This window comes from Solanum tuberosum, unplaced genomic scaffold (genome assembly GCF_000226075.1).
Source record: "Solanum tuberosum cultivar DM 1-3 516 R44 unplaced genomic scaffold, SolTub_3.0 scf00105, whole genome shotgun sequence".
NCBI lineage: Eukaryota > Viridiplantae > Streptophyta > Magnoliopsida > Solanales > Solanaceae > Solanum > Solanum tuberosum.
The window spans coordinates 1,335,060-1,353,007 of NW_006239031.1; the positions used below are offsets into that span (position 1 = coordinate 1,335,060).

General features: G+C 35.4%; 2 protein-coding genes and 1 non-coding gene across 4 annotated transcripts in view; 1 reads left to right on the forward strand and 2 right to left on the reverse strand.

Moving 5' to 3' along the window:
* Window positions 1-166: 166 nt before the first annotated feature.
* On the reverse strand, window positions 167-14,550 carry LOC102583411 (uncharacterized). Of its 2 annotated transcripts, XM_006349329.2 has the most exons (11): window positions 14,217-14,548; window positions 13,009-13,231; window positions 10,800-10,947; window positions 9,917-10,024; window positions 8,398-8,561; window positions 7,381-7,546; window positions 6,990-7,126; window positions 4,991-5,678; window positions 3,290-3,402; window positions 2,259-2,514; window positions 167-683 (listed from the first exon to the last, which is right to left on the reverse strand). In XM_006349329.2, the coding sequence occupies exons 1-11, from the start codon at window positions 14,422-14,424 to the stop codon at window positions 396-398; spliced, it is 2,499 nt and encodes an 832-aa protein (XP_006349391.1). In that variant the 5' UTR covers window positions 14,425-14,548; the 3' UTR covers window positions 167-395. The 2 variants fall into 2 exon arrangements, with proteins under 2 accessions (XP_006349391.1, XP_015165051.1); XM_015309565.1 differs by lacking the exon at window positions 167-683 and having other exon boundaries at window positions 2,415-2,528; window positions 14,217-14,550.
* Window positions 14,551-16,080: 1,530 nt separating this feature from the next.
* Window positions 16,081-16,153, forward strand: TRNAA-AGC (transfer RNA alanine (anticodon AGC)). Its single transcript has one exon. It is a non-coding gene; the product is annotated as a tRNA-Ala (tRNA).
* A 52-nt stretch (window positions 16,154-16,205) lies between these two features.
* Window positions 16,206-17,948, reverse strand: part of LOC102583741 (uncharacterized) — a 5,356-nt gene continuing 3,613 nt past the window's right edge. The window contains exons 6-7 of the mRNA XM_006349330.2: window positions 16,971-17,066; window positions 16,206-16,878 (exon numbers count right to left, since the gene is read on the reverse strand). Of these exons, the coding sequence (XP_006349392.1) occupies window positions 16,720-16,878; window positions 16,971-17,066 (255 nt within the window). The 3' untranslated portion in view covers window positions 16,206-16,719. The remainder of the gene's footprint in view (window positions 16,879-16,970; window positions 17,067-17,948) is intronic.

The following is a 17,948-nucleotide window of genomic DNA, read 5'->3' on the forward strand; positions in this document are numbered from 1 at the left end:
ACAACTTCTAAAAAGGCCATCTTCAGCCAACGAATCTTAAAAAGGCCATTGACGAAAACAAGACATTCTTATGCTCTTCCTCCTTAGCAGACGATACCTATTGCCAACTAAATAGCAGTCAGGAATTTTTATCTATTTTTCTTGATATGATGCATGGATTAAAAACTCCCAAGAGAAATTATTAGACGGATATATATATTATTTATCATATAAAATCAATCACATTAGGTTCCAAGAGGCAAAACTACGAAATCCCACCCAAATGATACTGTTTTTAAGGGGGAAAAACTGTTTCTGCTTCAATCTTCGACCCGTCACACCTGCTGTAACCACCTACTATAAAGAAAAAAGGAAAAAGAGAAAAGATAGTTACCTAAAAGAAAATTTACAATAACCTACTGATTTAACTGTTTCTCTGATTTTACTCCGTCATTGATGGACTCCTTTCTTTGGTTTGGTGCATCGGACTCATCATCCTCGAATGGTAGTACAACAACTGGGGTGGCTGGCACTGTTTCCCACCGCTCCTTCAGAAAGCTCATGAATCTCAAAACCATTTGCCTTCGGAACGCGAGTTCTCGGGTGAATGCATCAGAAATCAGGAAAGCAGCTATATACTTGAATGGAACAATTAAGAGAATGGTTGCACCAAATAGTAGAACCAGAGCGACTTCCATCGTAATCTGACAAAGGTTATGAAAATTAACTCAATTAAGTAAAAACAAATATAGAGTATTAGAAAAAAATTAACACTACAATCCAGAGGTGCAATCATACCTAGCAGAGTCAGCATTAAGAATTAATTGAGCCCCTAAAATAATTACTCAAAGTAGACCATACACAGAGAAACGGTTGGGACATAATCTCATCAAACTCAAAACATGCACAACTGAGCCCCTAAAACAATTAAAAGAGATCCAACATAATCGAACATTTTCAAAAGAACTAATTGTTTTTTTTGTTTTTTTTTTCAAAAGAACTAATTGTTAGGTGTGGTGCAAGTTAGGGGCTCGTGAACTTTTTTGAGTGTTCATGATCTCGAATGTGATGAAGTTTGAAACCAGGGAGGGGGAGCAGGAATTGACCCAAACAAGTTTATAGTGCAAAAACTCAATTTTGGTCCCTCATTTATCAAGTTTAAACATCCATTTTTTCTTTCTTGCATATCTAGTCAAATACTTAAGATAAATATAAATGTCTAATGACCGATTGATCCTACTTTCTTCTTCTTTTTAAGAAAAAAGTTTTTATTTTGGGTTTATAACTTAACAGCTTTCTCTTAGTCTTTCTAGTTGTCCCTCCAAAAATAGAAGATGGAAGAGGAAATATTGGCAGAATGAGGGTAAGGAGGGGGATATGACGAGAGGGTTATTGGCGTTAAATTAGGCAATGGGAGTTGTGAGTAGTCAGCACTAGGGATAGAGCAGCAAGTGGTTGGGGGGATGAGGAAGGTTCTTGTGATGATGAGTGGATCTGGACAAGGGGACTAGCTGTATTTTCACTGAGGCCCATCAAGAATGAAATGGTCTTAAAGAAAAAAGAACCTTAAGAGTTCGAGTATTCACTAATTAGTATGCTAAAACCACAGAGAAGGGTTAAAGATTTAGCAAACAGATTTTTTCTTTTGTTTTGTTTGGTAACGGTTGTGTGCAGGCTAGCATGTGCACACCTCAACAACTCAACTGGTCTTTGCTACCTCTCACCGTAGATAACTCTGCCTACCGGCTTAGGGAAAAATTCACATACAGTTTTACCTATTGGGTTTGAACCAATTTAAATAGATCAATTGAATAGGACAATATTTACTTCATTACAGAGATGGAGTGAGAACATTAAGAGCAATTTGCATTTTTGTTCAGAATGAAAAGATACATCACCTGAGCAACCACACTCTAGGACGTTGATAATATATACTAGAAGTAGTTCCCAACTGTCCACCAAATTTTTTTGAGGGAAACAATTGATTGATGTCTCTGCTATTAAGGAGGGAATTGAGAGGGTTCACATAATCTATCTCCTTTACTTGTTCTAATATCTTTTCTAAGTAGCTATCATGAATCAAATAATTTAAGGCATATACTCTTGATGGGGCTATTAAGAAGTATCACACTCCTAAGCTATTCTTAGCAGTTCTTAGCATGCATGTCAGTAGCACACATCTTAAGCCTATCAGTGGCAATATTTTTCAATTCATCCTTTGGCCACTGAAAGTGATAAGAGACCAGTTTATGGTGCAACCTGGGTTAGATTGGAAGTACCTGAGGTTGGCCAGCAAGAATAATTGCTCGAATTTTGAGCAGCGACACATTCAAGCTCTGCAGATACTTTTCAACTTCACGCAAGGCCTCTTTAACTGCAATAATTTTCTGTAGTGTGTTTGATGGTGGTTGATCACGTATGGTTACTTTTCCAAAATATCTTCCAAGCCGTCCTTGTTCCTTGAGCCCCTTGAGTAATAACATGCCAGCAGCCAAGCCCATCAACATTGCTGGTAAAATATAAGATAGCATATTCCTGATCCCAGAAAACTGAGTGTCAAGAAACTCAATGTAATTAAGACAGATAACTAACCACACAAAGAATAACTTCAGGAGCATGCTCAAAAACAAAAGTAACTAATTTAACAGTCAGCAATAAATTACCACGATTCACCCTTATTATGTATAGATATTCATGTGCCATACTCACTTCACATTGTACATTATCCTTCTTTATTTTACTTGGTAAGTGAAGATATTATAAATATATACAGTTTAGTTAGGTTCTTGAACACTGTACATAATCCTCTAAAACAACACAGTATTTGAAGCTTATACAATGTTATATTTTTTCGAATACGCGAACATTTAAGAGTACAACACAATGTAGCATTTCACATGAACCTTCGCAACCTGCAAATGGAACTCTTCACTCTTCAGTATTGTATATGAATATGGTTTTCAGAAGCTGGTTAATTTTAGATGACAAAACTGTGAAAATCATTTGGGATGTTTAGAATGGTAACTTAAACGGTCTCTTTAATTAGCATAAATCTAACAAAAAGTTGCCTGCAAGATAGCAACTAGCCCAGGAAATCGCAAGTTCATATGGTTCCAGAAAAGATAAAAATCATGAAGACCAGTGGTGAAATTTTCTCCAGAGACAAGTAAATATTCATTTGGACTTAGAGGTCATATATGTATGCTATAAAATGCTTCCACATATATCAGTAAACATTAACGTGTACAGGCAAACCAGATACTGATGGCCGATGCAAGTAAATTTCACAACATACCACAATGCACTTTACCTGAATATAATCGTATATGCGAGTGCAAGAGAAGAGGCAGTTAATAGGGGATCCTCCCAATGCCTAAGTTTCTCAAAGTTTTTTACCATAACTGTTAAAGGAAACACAAGTTCCTGCCAAGAAAGGGGAAGAAAATTAATAATCAATTTTAATAATAAAAGAATGAACTTGTAGAATTAGAAAAACACAGAGAACATACAACAAGGCTGAAGTTGTAAACCCAAGAACATAACAAGATGTTCTAGCAAATTTCTTTCAAGAAAAAATGAAAAAACAATATCATTAGTAGTTTCAATATTCCCAATAGATAAAGCGTACAGTGGCACATCCCTTTCACATCAAGCTCCGAGTCCAGTCTTCTTCCACATAGTCACTATGTAGAATGTCAGATGACTGTGATAATCACAATTATTCCTATTTTACAAGGAAAATGTGTCAATGGAAGTCTTATAGTCAAATGGTTCCAAACAGTACCTCCTCCCAGGCCATAAGCCAATTCATCAAGGTTGGTTGAGGCTCAAAATATCCACAACTTAAGACCATCGATTTATACTTACCTTTCAAATCTTAGTACGAGCTTTTAAGGTTGTTTTCTTTTCTTTTAGCAAATCATGGTTGGTCTTTTTCCTTTTCCAAATCATGGTTGAACTTTTACCCTTTTTTCTTCTTGAAGGGAAAAGTAAACCCTGGCTAGATGTTGTGTCGCCATGGTCTAACCCCCCACCAAGTAAAGTAAAGTTCTTGAAATTTCAGTTCTAAAGAAAAGAAAGAAGAAAAGCTGCCTGATTTTAAGCCATAACCACAAGCGCATCGTCCATGAAACAGTAACAATAGCTATAACTAGTGAGACTTCTATAATTATTTTTTAAAACTTTATAAAGGTTGTGACTTGACCAGTTCGTGTGCACCTTCATTATTTCACTGGCTAACTGTATCTTCCCGTAATACAGGTATTGGGTAACTCTGTCCACAAGACTTTAGCAATGGAAACCCTGACCTCCGTCGGTCTTTATTCTAACTCCATCGACTGCTAAGTCATGCCTTTGGGTACAAGTGAGGCTTCTATAATTTTGCCGAGCACAAGATAGTATCAACATTTCTGCCTATCTTGGGCAAAAAAAGTTTAAAGTAATCCTAAGCAACTATAAGTGATGATTTTATACAGAAAAAACAAGTGCTGCAGGGCATTTTTCTACTTAAAGATTCTTGATGCTTATTGCAGGTACCCAGTTTGTCTCCTATATAGGACAATAAGCAAAATAAGGACTTAGATGGATCACAAACAATGAAATACCTCTTAACACTAAACTCCGGGCAACAAAGTGGCAAATTCTAAACCAAGTCTGAGCTTACATTTGAAGAATATAAAAAGTTCCCTTCAGATATTAGTTAAATTTCTTTGTATTTCTATTTTTTCAAAAATAACTAAATTTTTTTTATAAAGGTAAAGTTGTATTCTTCAGCATTTCTAATTTCTAATTTTAGTGCAAGTCTTATCAGTATAGCAATCTTACAGAATATAACACGCTTATTTTACCCTAACTATATCAGAGAATTTAAATGTTTAAACGCATGATCATTTTTACCAAAAAAATGATTAATTATTCTGGAGTTACGAGATGTATAAATGCAGACTAATTAATCCAAAAATCAGAAAAAATTGCAGACAGAAACAGGAGAAAAGGAAAGGGACAAGATAACCTTGAAAAGGTCAATGTTACTAGGTATCCCTTCAATCATTGCCGCTTCAATTGTGGCTTGTGTTTTCTCTACTACTTGATATTTATCTCTACATATCAATGCTGCTTTTTCCATCAAATTCATATCAGCAACAACAAGATTTTTACTGAAAACTATTCCCCGTTTCGATCGGGGGTTCTTCCAAAAAGCAAGTGAAGCACTAGAAGCCCATGATGGAGACTTCATCCACTTCTGTAGGTACACACTTCCATCTATGTCAAATACATAACTACTACTTTCTGTTGCATCATTCGTGGATCCAGGTGATCCCCCTGATTGATAATCTTGATCAGTAAGCTTTGCAATCAATGGTCCACCCCAACAATTAACTGCTAGAGTTTGTAAAACGACGTCACCATAAGGTGCATCTTGCAAATATGAGAACTGAACCAATTTAGTTGGATCCTCCAAGAGCTTTCGAGCATATTGAAGAGCCTGAAGTCTCTTAACAGCATTGGTAGCATACAAAATTGCTCTTGCCTTCCCTTTCTGGGAACCATAGACATTGTATACTGATTGATCACCTTCCTCGGGACCAAATTCTAGTATGAACTTGTATAAAGCAATTACTTCATTGATGCATGCATACCACACATCCCGTCTCATTTCTCCTCCAAAGTCGACAAATTCTAATACCCATGTATCTGACCTGATATGAGTACAATAAAATAGAACATAATATATCAACAAGCAATTTTTATCAGCTAAAATAAAAAAGCTGGATATTTCATATAGCAACATCCCATTCTTAATCAAAACATGAAACACAAGAAATTCAAAATAAAAGCACATAAATTAAATGATAACTTGCTCTCCAGAAAGATGTTGCAGGGAGAACTTGACATCCAAACAAGCTACAGAAGGAAAATAAACAAATAGAACAGAAATCTTATGAAACTTTACTTCCAGTTAGAGGACCTGCATAGTCAACTACAAACACGGGACAGGACAAATGATTTTAGGATCAACAAGTCTAGCATGCAAATCTAGACTCCAATCAAAGCATGAAATTTGCCTGCATTAATTGGGATAAAGAAGAAACTTGGGAAGATTTCTATCCACAAGGGCGAAATGAATTTGACAAAGTACATTAATAAGATAAATCGAGAGATATAACGATTCAGATCAGATACAATTTACTAGTTAGTCATATGATATTTTGGTGATTAGTTACCGTACTTCCTTTTAAGATTGGCATGCATATGTGAAACTTGAAGTTAGGATTAGGTGTGTCAAATGGGCAGGTCATTAACCCCTACAAATATTACTTTGGCTCAAATGGGCAAAATGGGCTGAACAATGGTTCATATAGTCCAACCCGCCCAACTCTTACTGAATTTTAACTTCTTTGTTTTCTTATAATTTGTTTAATTACTTAATAAGACATTTTTGTTTATTATGGCTATATATAATATATCAAAAGAAAAAACAGACAGATGCTTTGACGGGTTATCGACTCCTCGCCACACTCTTAAAGCTAGATGTCTTTTTATGGTTATTCAGTTGGCAGAATTTAGCCCCTGTAGATTGCCCAATTAACTTGTTGGATTTTGGATTTCTCCTTCCCCTTTTGTACTTATTGCACCTTCTTGATGCCTATAATATAAAAAAATTTACTTCATCAAAAAAAAAAGATGGTTGACACAGGCAATCCCTTCTTGTCTCTATCAGATAATGAAAATGGTCTATCCAAGATGTGATAAAACAGGAAGAAGTGTAAAAGTGAGCACTAATTTTTAGAAAGCTATTTGTTCTAAGGATGGAACTTTGTTTATCTGTGATCTTTAAGAACCTGAAACAATTGACAGGTGGCCATTAAATGTTTGTACTGTCATGAAGTTGTGGGTCTAATTTGAGGCTCTACTTAAGGCTTGGGAGATGCCAACAAAAGTTCTATCCAAAGTAAAACAGAAAGGAAATAATATAGTCCACATGGAATTGGTTGGAGAAGCTTACTCACTGAGGACCTGAAGTGACAGATACAGCAGAATCTAGAAAGTCAAAGCCCAGAGGCCCAACTCTTGTTCTCTTTATGCTTGAACCTTCTCCTGTAAGATCCAATCTTGATGTATTTCTTTTTCCTGTCAAACCAACTGCCTGCAAGACAGAAGAGTCTATTATACAGTAAGTAATGTGCAAACTGTTCAGCTAGCCAAATCCAATGAATATCATTATCCAATTGCCTCAATTTTCACAACTTGAAAGGAACTACCAACTAAAGTTCACACTTGAGAATGAAGAAATTGCATTACAAGAAAGATATTTCCATCAACAGTGATGGGTTAAGAACATCTCATGAGACCTTTACACAGTTCTTTGGAAATTGGAAGTATACAGTTATTAATGAGTACCTCAAAGTAGAGGGCCCTATCAGTCAAAATTAGTTTTCCAGGCCATGCCATATTATTCTCCCATTTAAGAACAGGGTGTTTTCCACCAGAAGCAATGCACAAGATTCTCTCGTTATGGAGCTGGGAGAGATCTTGAAACTGGTATGACTTCCGTCCTTCATGCACTCTAAGAAGAAATATCAGAAGAATTATATTAGTAACTTCAAGATTACAAGCTTAGTTAAGAGTTCTCATCATAAATAGAAATCAAACTTAATAACAAAATTTTCCCCATTACTGAAAAGGATAGAACTACTACAAATACTAATGAACTCAAACAACTAGAATGCTAAGACAACAACAACTACTACTCCTCAGTCCCAAACAAGTTGGGTCGGCTATTTGAATCCTCACTGACCATGTATCTCCATTTAAGTTTAACTCATGTCATCATCATACAAAAAAAAACTTGAGTGTTAAGAAAAGGAAAGAAATATTCAGAAGCTTTGTATTCATGTGAATGCTAAATACTCTCCCTATTCAGTTTTATGTGATAAGTTCACTTCTCATAGTCAACGACAACATACCCAATATAGTCCCACAACTGGGGTTTGGGGAGGATAGAATATACGCAGATCTTACTCTTAGTCTCTTAACTGTCAAGTAGAGAGGCTATTTCCGAAAGACCCTTGGCTCAAAGAAAGCAAAAACACAACTTACTTCTCATAGTCAAGTGGAATAATTTTTACATGGATTTAATATTTTATTAAAAAAAGAATAAACAGTTACTCAGTAGTATGACAATCTCTTATGGGATTGTATTAATTTAAATTTCAGGAAACAAAAGTGAATAGGAGTATGCATTGTCAAGAAATCCTAATACAGCATTGGATTTGTCAAATTAGTAAACTGTATATTCTCATGAATTGTGATGTTTTGTGTATGTGAGCTGATAATCGACCATAAATTTGAATTGCGCAACGATATGCACATAACATACTAGAAGAAACTTTTGTACTCAAAAGAGAGGATGCTTACTTGAGAAGTTCACAGATGTATGTGGACCATGAGGTAAATGAGATGCCCCGATCATTACCAGCAAGAGCTTTGAAAAGGTTGTGTGCTGTTGTCCAATCAGCTATACCAGCAACAGCAGGAGCAATACGAACAAAAGCCTCTTCTCCAACTAGTTTCCTCTTTAGCTTCAGCAGAAACAGATACATTTAGGTTTTGACTCATATATTTGTGTTCATAGTAAGAACTTCTCAGTGAAGCACAATCATGAAACACTTAGTTTAGAACAAATATAACATATGAATAATGGAAAGCCACTTTTCCAAGCTTGAAAATATTAATATCCTAGCAGATCCGGGAGAGCTTTTTATTTTGATCATCATGGAAGCAAATTAGTATACATGGAAAGCAAAAGTGAGGTCTGCACTACATATGACTGAGAACAAAAGTATTTTGCTCCTCACAGCATCCACCTCCAGCCTCTCCTTTCCATCTTCTTAATTCTCAGCAATTTCTTTTGTAAATTTTAATAGTTAGATAAATATAATTGTCATTGATATTGCCACCGAGGAGTGTCCACCCTATATATCCTTCAAAGATACAAAATGGTTTAGAAAAAAGAAAATGAACTAGCCACTACACAATGCAATGTGTCCTTACACCAGCCTGAAAATTGACCCAGAGATAGAAGTGAATATAGCAACTACATCTTCACTTTCATATTTAAGACTATGTCAAGCATTTCCAGCTTATTCAGCCTAAAATGCATTATTATCACAGCAAAGGGATTTTATCATCCACCGTTTTACAGCACATTTACCCATAAACTATTCACTGTTTCAGTCGTAGGTTTAAATGTTTGAGATTGTTCTTGGAAAACAGCAAGCAGCCTCCAAAAATTGTACTCTGTTTAGTGGGAAGTTTGTTAAAACTTCAATAATCGAGTTTGATCTGACTGCACAAAGGGAAAGAAAACTTTTTTCCTATCTTTCCTGTTCAAAAGAACACATTGTTGACAGTGTCCCAATCTATCAAATCCAAGTTAGAAATCCAGGGAGCACCACCAGAAAACCTCAGCTTAATTGATTAAGTTTAATAGGCCTCTTTACTGAAATAAACAAACCATTGAAAGAATAGAGAAGGTTGGCATACAAAGAATAACCTACCCTCTTTCCACACCACAAGAACAAACTGAAAAAAGAAAAAAGAAGGCAAAAAACAGAAAGAAAAGACAGAATATATGCCGATTCTTGGCAGAGGCATGATGATTAGAGGTCGAAGATGATATCAACTGACCATATTAGTCCTAGCGCATAAAATCACCAGAAATCTATTTTCTTTGACAGATCATCAGAAGAGTGATATAAGATGCCATAAAATTGTGAGTGATGATATCTTATTTATCCATCAGCTGTCTTTGAAAATGCATCTACAGTTAGACTAACAGCTTAAAACTAACAGCCTAAAGACAACAACCTACCCTTAAGTGGCCCATGTCACATACAACCTATCATCTACAAGATCTAAAGAGCGGAGAAAGAACCTGGAGAGAATGCTTGTCTGCAAATTTAACTCGGGAATCTCGTCTGCTCCTATATGGTTGCTCCCACGCCAACATAGTTACGAAAATCAGTCTCTGGAATGCAGGTTCCTGCAATCACATATGAACATATTAATGAATGAGTAAGAGATAAATCTTAACTTTTACAACTCATCCCTATCTGAAAATATTGAGTTAATATTTCTTTTATGCAAAATTGTAGAGAGACTTTAAGCATGGAAAGAAAAACTAACTGGAAGCATTCCTATTCCTAGAGGACCTAGGAGAGATTTCATGGATGCTATCATTGTTTTACTTCTCCTCTTCCATAATCTGAAAAGTTCAAACCAATATTTACTGATCCGACTGCAACTTTCAGATTGTGCTAAATCGACGGAATAGCAAAATTTTTGTTCTTCATCATAAAAGACACAGTATCACGCAAGATATTGGGAAAAAAAAACTGTCAAAAAGATATTGATTTTGTTTTTATAAAACCAAAACCAAAAGTAGAATTAAAACAGTTTAACATCCACATCAAAAGAGATGGAAGACTAACAGGATCACAAGGTACTTCAATTCATCCAAGAGTTACATGTTCTATTCTTCATTTTGGGTTTGTCTTCTGTAGATCATCCACAGCAGAGACCACTGGAGGAATAGGGTTCAAAACCATACAAGAAACTTTTCATGATACTCTGAAGCTAATAAATGGAAAATTGGGATCTCCTTAGTAGGATTGGAGGATGTGGGATAGAGGAGCAAGCTGAGCATAAGACTCTCTGAAAAGAACTTCAGTTTCATAAAGGAAAAGAATACATGTTATGCTCATAAGAAAACAACTGATGAAAGACTACAAAGGAAACATGTAGTTAAGGCAACAAACCTTCAGGGAAGGATGAAGGTTAGAAGTATCCTTTGACAGAAACCTAAAGCAGCAATATTCAACCAAGCTGCGAGCATCACTATGAACAGATTCAGGAACAAGTGCTTTGAATATCTTCTGCATTTTCTGCCCAGTCAATCCGTTCATCCTGCACATCAGTCATATGTCATATACAAGTCCACATTATAATTTAAAAACATATATTTACTCATCATTGGTTTGTTGGGCATTGAAGCTAACCACAGAGGGAAACATTGGTAAGCTCACATCCACAATTTTAACACTCAATTGCAAGAATAACTACCTAAAAGGAGCAGAGGCTGCAAAGACAAGGATGTGCAAAAGTGTCAAAAGATTTTTGAACCCAACTCCAAGAGTATTAAAACACGTGTTTCACCATATCATGATCAACTTTTTAAGTTTATTACATTTCTTCCTTAAACCAATTAAACTCTCCCCGCTCCATTTCCACCCTCTCTACAATAGCAATAACAACTACTCGCAATCCAACCTAGCTAGTCATCTACATGAATCCTCTTATCCACCGGTGTTCCATTTTAGGCACATTTCATTCTAATACCACTAAGTTTCTTTTAGGACAATCAAGGGTCTTGTAAAATTAGAGACCGGTGAGCCCATCATCCCCGAGTTCTGAAGGTTGTGCAGATTTCTGTCATAAAAGAAAGGGTTTCTAAAACTTAAAGTTCTCTAAACATCACTCATCCCTAAAAAGACATATTAATCTCTGGCCAAACTAAACAAACTCCTGAACGGCACCAAACCAATTATAATGTACCAACACTGAACAAATATCTATCTTAACTAGTCGGTATTGCCAATGTGAATCCTCTACTTCTTTTTTGTTCTCTTATTAGTTAACTATGTATGGATTTCAAGAGAATACAGGTATTTTGAGACAGACACCCTCCACACTCCATGATTTTATGGCTCCCCTATTCCCTTATAGTTTTATCATCATAGTTTTGTATATATAGACTGGGGTATTTGGATGTCTACTTAGGACAATGACCAAACCAAAAATTGTGATTAGGATAGACTTCGAAAATTCCCTCATCAAGAAGTTTTGCACTCCTAACTAGTATTTCCGTAAGACGCCCAAGTTTGGGATGTGCTTAAATGTGCCACATGATGAGAGGTTAACATTTTTTTACCCCCTCCATCGCATTTTTTTTTAAATAAAGTAGGGATGATTTCATTAAATAGCATCAAGAAGATGCAAACAAAATATTACATGAAAAAGAGATAGTGTCTGCTTCTATGCAAAAGCTAGTCTATACTAGGGAGCAAACACAATACAAAAAATGATCACAGCTAGATACACGGGCCTAATTGAGCCAACAAAATAAGTTCAATAAGCACTTAACTATAAGTACGGAAGTAGGAGTTCAGATCCCATCCAAACATCTACAATTTTTTTCATTCCATATGCACCACAAAAATGGAAGCAGGCACACCATTAACCAAGTTTTTTTGGATGGATTTTCCAACTCTCCATGAATACCAGATTTCATATGCTTCAAAGATACAATTAGGCAAGACCCAGGCTTCCAAAAACAGGGAAGAACATACTCCACATTTCAGCTGCTACAGTACAATGTAGAAATAAATGTCCAACTCTTTTAGAAACTTTCACAAATTTAAAAACTGTAAGTACTTTTTGTTCAGTACACTTAACTAATCAATAAAACTTTAATATGATGTTTTCTCCGTTAAAAAAGCATTGCATGTGTCGCCTTAATAGCAACTACCACTTTTATTATTTACAAGTCAAATGAACATTTTGAATTTCATGTCCAATCAATGGTTCACCTAAACTGAAATGCGGGAGAATTATCATGAACCTGACTAATCTAAGAAAATTAGTCCGAATACATAATTTGCCCCTGACCTTGAGGCCAAATCCCTGTGACACACCTTTCCAACACAGAAAACCCTTTACACACCCAACTTTTCCAACCTTTCAAGCACATGCTCAGCAGACATAAAGAGGCAGACTTCTTGATATGAGAAGATATCCTAAATTACCTTAAATCTACTGGGGAGCTGCCTTTTTGGCAGGATATTCATCACAGCACACAAGGACCCAAAAAATATTTACAGCAGGCACTTCCAAGATAGACACATAAATTAAGCAGTTTGATTCAGAAATAAGTGGTTCCAATTATATGAGACCATAAAATGTACTTACCTGCTAAATTGCTCAATTGAAAGAATGGAAGCTACAGAAAGATCACCATTCGGTGTTTGGCTATCAACAGTCTGTTCAGCCATGAATACTTCCTCCGTATCTTGCGTATCATCATGAAAACTGGTTCTTTTATCATTTACAGTTTTTACCAGTGGTGAAGTGACTTCATTCCAAAAGTTCTGTGTCTTTGACAGCCAGTGATTTACTGATTCTTGTACTGTACCTGTAAGGAACCACAATATACTTTAGAGTATTCTCAGGCAAGTGGGACCAGGGCTTGAAAGTGTAATTGACTTCAGCTTTGCAAATGTTCTGGAGAATATTCATCATCCATTAACTAATTGATACTATGATTTAAGTAAGAAGCTCTCACTTTGCTCAAGTGGGATTGGGAGATTTTGTTACCACCAATCCCACCAGTAAGCTCCTACTTCCTTGAAAAAAATTGGGGGCACAACCTTCAGTGAGAACAATATGCTCCAATATCCTTATCCTTGAAAATCTAACTATACCTCTTCATCCTCCCATTCCTTTCTTCATCGTGCATTGCACTTGTAGTTCTAGCACTATTATATTGCATACAGAAGCTCATTCCTTCATCTCTTTTTTCAATTTCAAACTCTTGAAAGAAGTCTTAGCGACTTCCTGGATGGTTTAACTAATTCGACACTTGTGTAAGAGTAAGACTAAGGTGCAAATTCTAAATATATGTATTTATTTCATTTACTGGATAGGCCATCACTACCAAGCACAGGACAATTCATTCTACACCACCTCGGCGATTCAATGAAATGAATCCTGAATCCTGATTCTTGAAGTCTATTATGGATAAATTGAATCGTTGGTTTATTATATATCATATGGCAAATTAAAGATCTGTTTCATAGGATTTCCGAAAGTCCCAAACCAAACTAAACTAAAGAAGTTGGACCTAACTAAACGAATCTTGAAATCTTGAATCATACATAGTAATTTTTTTTTACTTAAACCCTATAGTACATGGAACGAGCAATAATAACGAAATTGAAAGAAAGGGTAAATTAAAGCTCTGTTTTATAGGTTTTCGGAATCTCCCACTTACTCTTAAGTAAACATAGAAAGTCCCAAACCAAAACTAAACTCAAGAAGGTGGACCTAACTAAACAAATCTTGAATCATTGTAATTTCTTTTTACTTAAAGAAATTCAAGAAAAGGGTAATGAACTTACTGGCATCAATATCTTTGAACTTCCACTTCCTATCACCCCCAAGATTAAACCTGAACTTATGGTCCGACGAAGAAGAAGATGAAGAAGAGGAATTGTTGGTGCAGCAAAGAGTCTTGAACAAGAATGGATGATGAAGACGGTGATTGAGTCCACAAAAACCTGATGAAGAACTTACTAATTCTACTCCTACAACAACTTTGCTGTGCATCTTTTTCAACTTTCAACAACAATTCTCATCATTCTCCGATGAATTTGATTTTATTTCTCTTTTTTTTTTTTTTGGAGAAGACGGTAATGTTTGGTAGTTTTTTTTCCTATTTTAGTTTTAGGAGGATCTGATGTCGAAATAATTAATAATGCATTTTACAGATAGTTACACTTATTTATAACTTCTTTCAAGACATCAAGTTCCGGAAACTCAAATTTGGTCCCTCAACTTCCAATCTTGCCTATAATCTCATAAATATTTCTGTTTCTCAAAAATAAGTGTTATAAAGCTTTCCCTAAATGGACAATAATTATATGAACGAAACTTTAAAATGTTTTTAATTGCAAATTGAAGTATGTAACATTATAGTATATATCTAAATTTTAAAAAAATTAAGGGTAAATATGTGTATTAGGGAAAAAGTGGGCTTTGGCAAAAAGAATGTATTGGATCGTGCACATAGTAAATCATAATTGACGGATTGTTTACCACGATATAGCAAAATAGGGAGGAGTTGCTCTAGGTATGTAGTAATGCGCCTCGGCACACGCGACCAGACATATCTCATAGGAGCTTCACCTGGAGTTTGAAGAAGACTGTCTTACAACTAGACGCCTTCATAATGACCCTCGAGAGTTCAATAGTCAATCTTGAGTCGCACGCCTACTTGCTCCAAGAAACTTAAGGTAAAGCATTAGGATAGTTTTTCAATGTTAAATGTATAATTTTTTTATATTGAGGTGACGATTTAACTTTTGTGACCTCATAGGAGAATATAATGCATTAAAAAATCCCAATAAAGAACACGTTAGTTTTTTTTTATCTTCTTCTCTTAATTTCCACGGAAGAAGACTTTTGGGCTTCTCCTCCTTATTTTTTTTCTTTCCTTTATAGTAGATTGTATTCCTATATTGGCACATGATATTATAGTCAAAAGAAAAATAAAGTTAATTGACCTTAACTAACTTATGTTTAACCTCTTTATACAAATTTTATTGTTAATCAAAATGACGATTTTTTCAGTAAATAATTATAATTTAGGAAAAGATATTTCTCTTAGCTATTTATAACCTTTGTTGGTGACGGATAGATTGAACTATTTCAATGCCAAGTTTGATGTTGGTATAAAGTGTAAAGAAATTATGTGGTTGAATATGAACTTAAAAATACAGCTCCATATGATTCACATGTGATATGTTATTTAATCAAATTTTCTTTGTTCTCATTTGGTGTACTTTCATTTTCTACCATTTTGAATCTTTTGGTCTCAAGTTGCACTTTGAGTCTATCTTTAGCACACATCATTATTTGAGTATTAACTTTTATTAGAAAATAGAATTAGAATTTTAGACGTAAAGCACTTCCATTCATTGTTTGCTAAAAAGATTATTAAGTTCATTGTTATACATTTCCTTCGTATCGATTTATATGAAGATATTTTATTCGACATGAAATTTAAGAAGAAAGAAAAAGATTTTTAAAATTTGTAATTTCAAATAAATCATAAATATTTGTATGATTATAAATCACTTAATTAAGGATAAAAATGAACATTTTAAAATTACACCGTTAGTATTAAATATATAAAGGAGTTATTCTTTTTGAATAATTAATCTAATACATATAAGTTATTTTGGAACTTAAAGTGATATATGGGGGGATGTAGCTCAGATGGTAGAGCGCTCGCTTAGCATGCGAGAGGTACGGGGATCGATACCCCGCATCTCCAACCTGGTCACATTTTTTTTTTGTTTTTAATGCAGAAAATAGAGACAGAAAAGCATCTTTAAACAATGAGCTTATGATATAAATCTTGCTGATATTACAGAATTATTATCACAAATATGTAGTAAGTAGTATTTTACAACAATATTCACTTCAAAATGGAATATGTAAGACACCACCAAACTTCTTCTCTGCAGCAATTTGTAACTGAAAAGGTCTAATATGACTTAGAGTCTCTAAAATAGTGGGCTGCTCCTACTTTTTTCCATCAGCAACTGGTATAGGAAGTGTAGAAGTAGAACCCCAATAATACTCCATATCCAAAATCCTGTGCTCTTTTTTGTTTTTCTGTGAATCCTTTACAATTTACATCTTTGCAATGTTATATACAAAATCTTGCTGCTAACCTACCACAAGTTTCGGACCCTCTTCATTCTTCCTCAGTATCAGCTCCTTGTTAAGGCAACAGCTCCATCATTGTTGAAGTATACCCTAGAGCTGATTATTGCAGCGTCCGTGTATCATCTTGATCTCATACACTCTTAAACTAAATCAGTCCTTATGATAAACCTATTGTACAAGACTGCTGCCTATGGAAGAACTGTCATCATCTCGAATTAAGTCCTCAACTGGGTTCTCCTGGGCCCACACAGCTGCATCAGCATAACCTTGTTCAAAGAGCTTATCAAGAATATCATCTTCTGCAGGCTCAAGTGCCCAGTTGAGAAGCTGCAAATTGTGGCCGAAAAAAGAGGAGATAGAACTTTTTATTGGTCTATCATTAGAAAAATCTGGCAATTTACTGGAGGATGTTCAAGTACCTGGCGAGGAGTGGCCCTATTTTCAGGGTTGCAGTCAGGACTTATCCCAATTCCTTGCAATCCCAAACGACCGGCTGGAAATGCACAAATGCGCACCTGGATTCAACCAATCAGTTATCAACTACCCCCAGGAATCATATGAACAGAAATCAATATCCTGACAAGTCACCGATGTTTCTATTGTAGAACTAGCAAGTAAAAAACTTAAATTGTTAGCACCCAAGGTTGTTGTACCTTGGTGATTGAAATGGGTGTTAGCCTTGGAGACCAGGGTTCATGTTGCAGTGGAAACAAAAAAAAAACACAAGGTGATTACTTCCCATGCCTAAACCTTGGAGGTATAGTTACTTGGTACATGTGCCCGTATGAGGTAGCAAGTACCAGTGGAATAGTTGAGGTGCGCAAAAGTTGGCCCGAATACCACCATTACAAAAAGAAATCATGAGCAGTTGCAAATAAATACTGGAAAATGTAGCAGTGGAGGAAAAGCAACACGATGAAACTGGGAAAATACAATATCGGCTCAGACAGTGAAAGGAAAAAAACAAGAAGGAAATGAAGTTTGTGCAGAAGACTAAGGACAAGTAGGTTACATATCAAACATGCAGACAAAATCTTAAGAATTAAAGGTAATCAGCAACCAAAGGAGATTTGCAAATTTGCTGCTAATAGTTTTAGGTTACATAAGAGCATGAGGACAGGGAAAATGCATTCTGATTTCAGGTAACTTATTAAACAGGAAAGACTACTAATTTGCAGTAGATCATAATGTGTATATTAGCAACTCCGAACTAATTCCAGAACCACACAGAAGGCTTCAGTTGACAGCTAGTTATCAGATGACTTGATGGGTTGAGTTGAGTCAATTATATAAATGTATGGGTCATATAAGTATCTCCATTGGATTGAGTAAGCGTCACTCTCTACAATATAGAGTGAAGTCAGGTGAACAGACAAGGTTTTCAGACCCCACCCCCC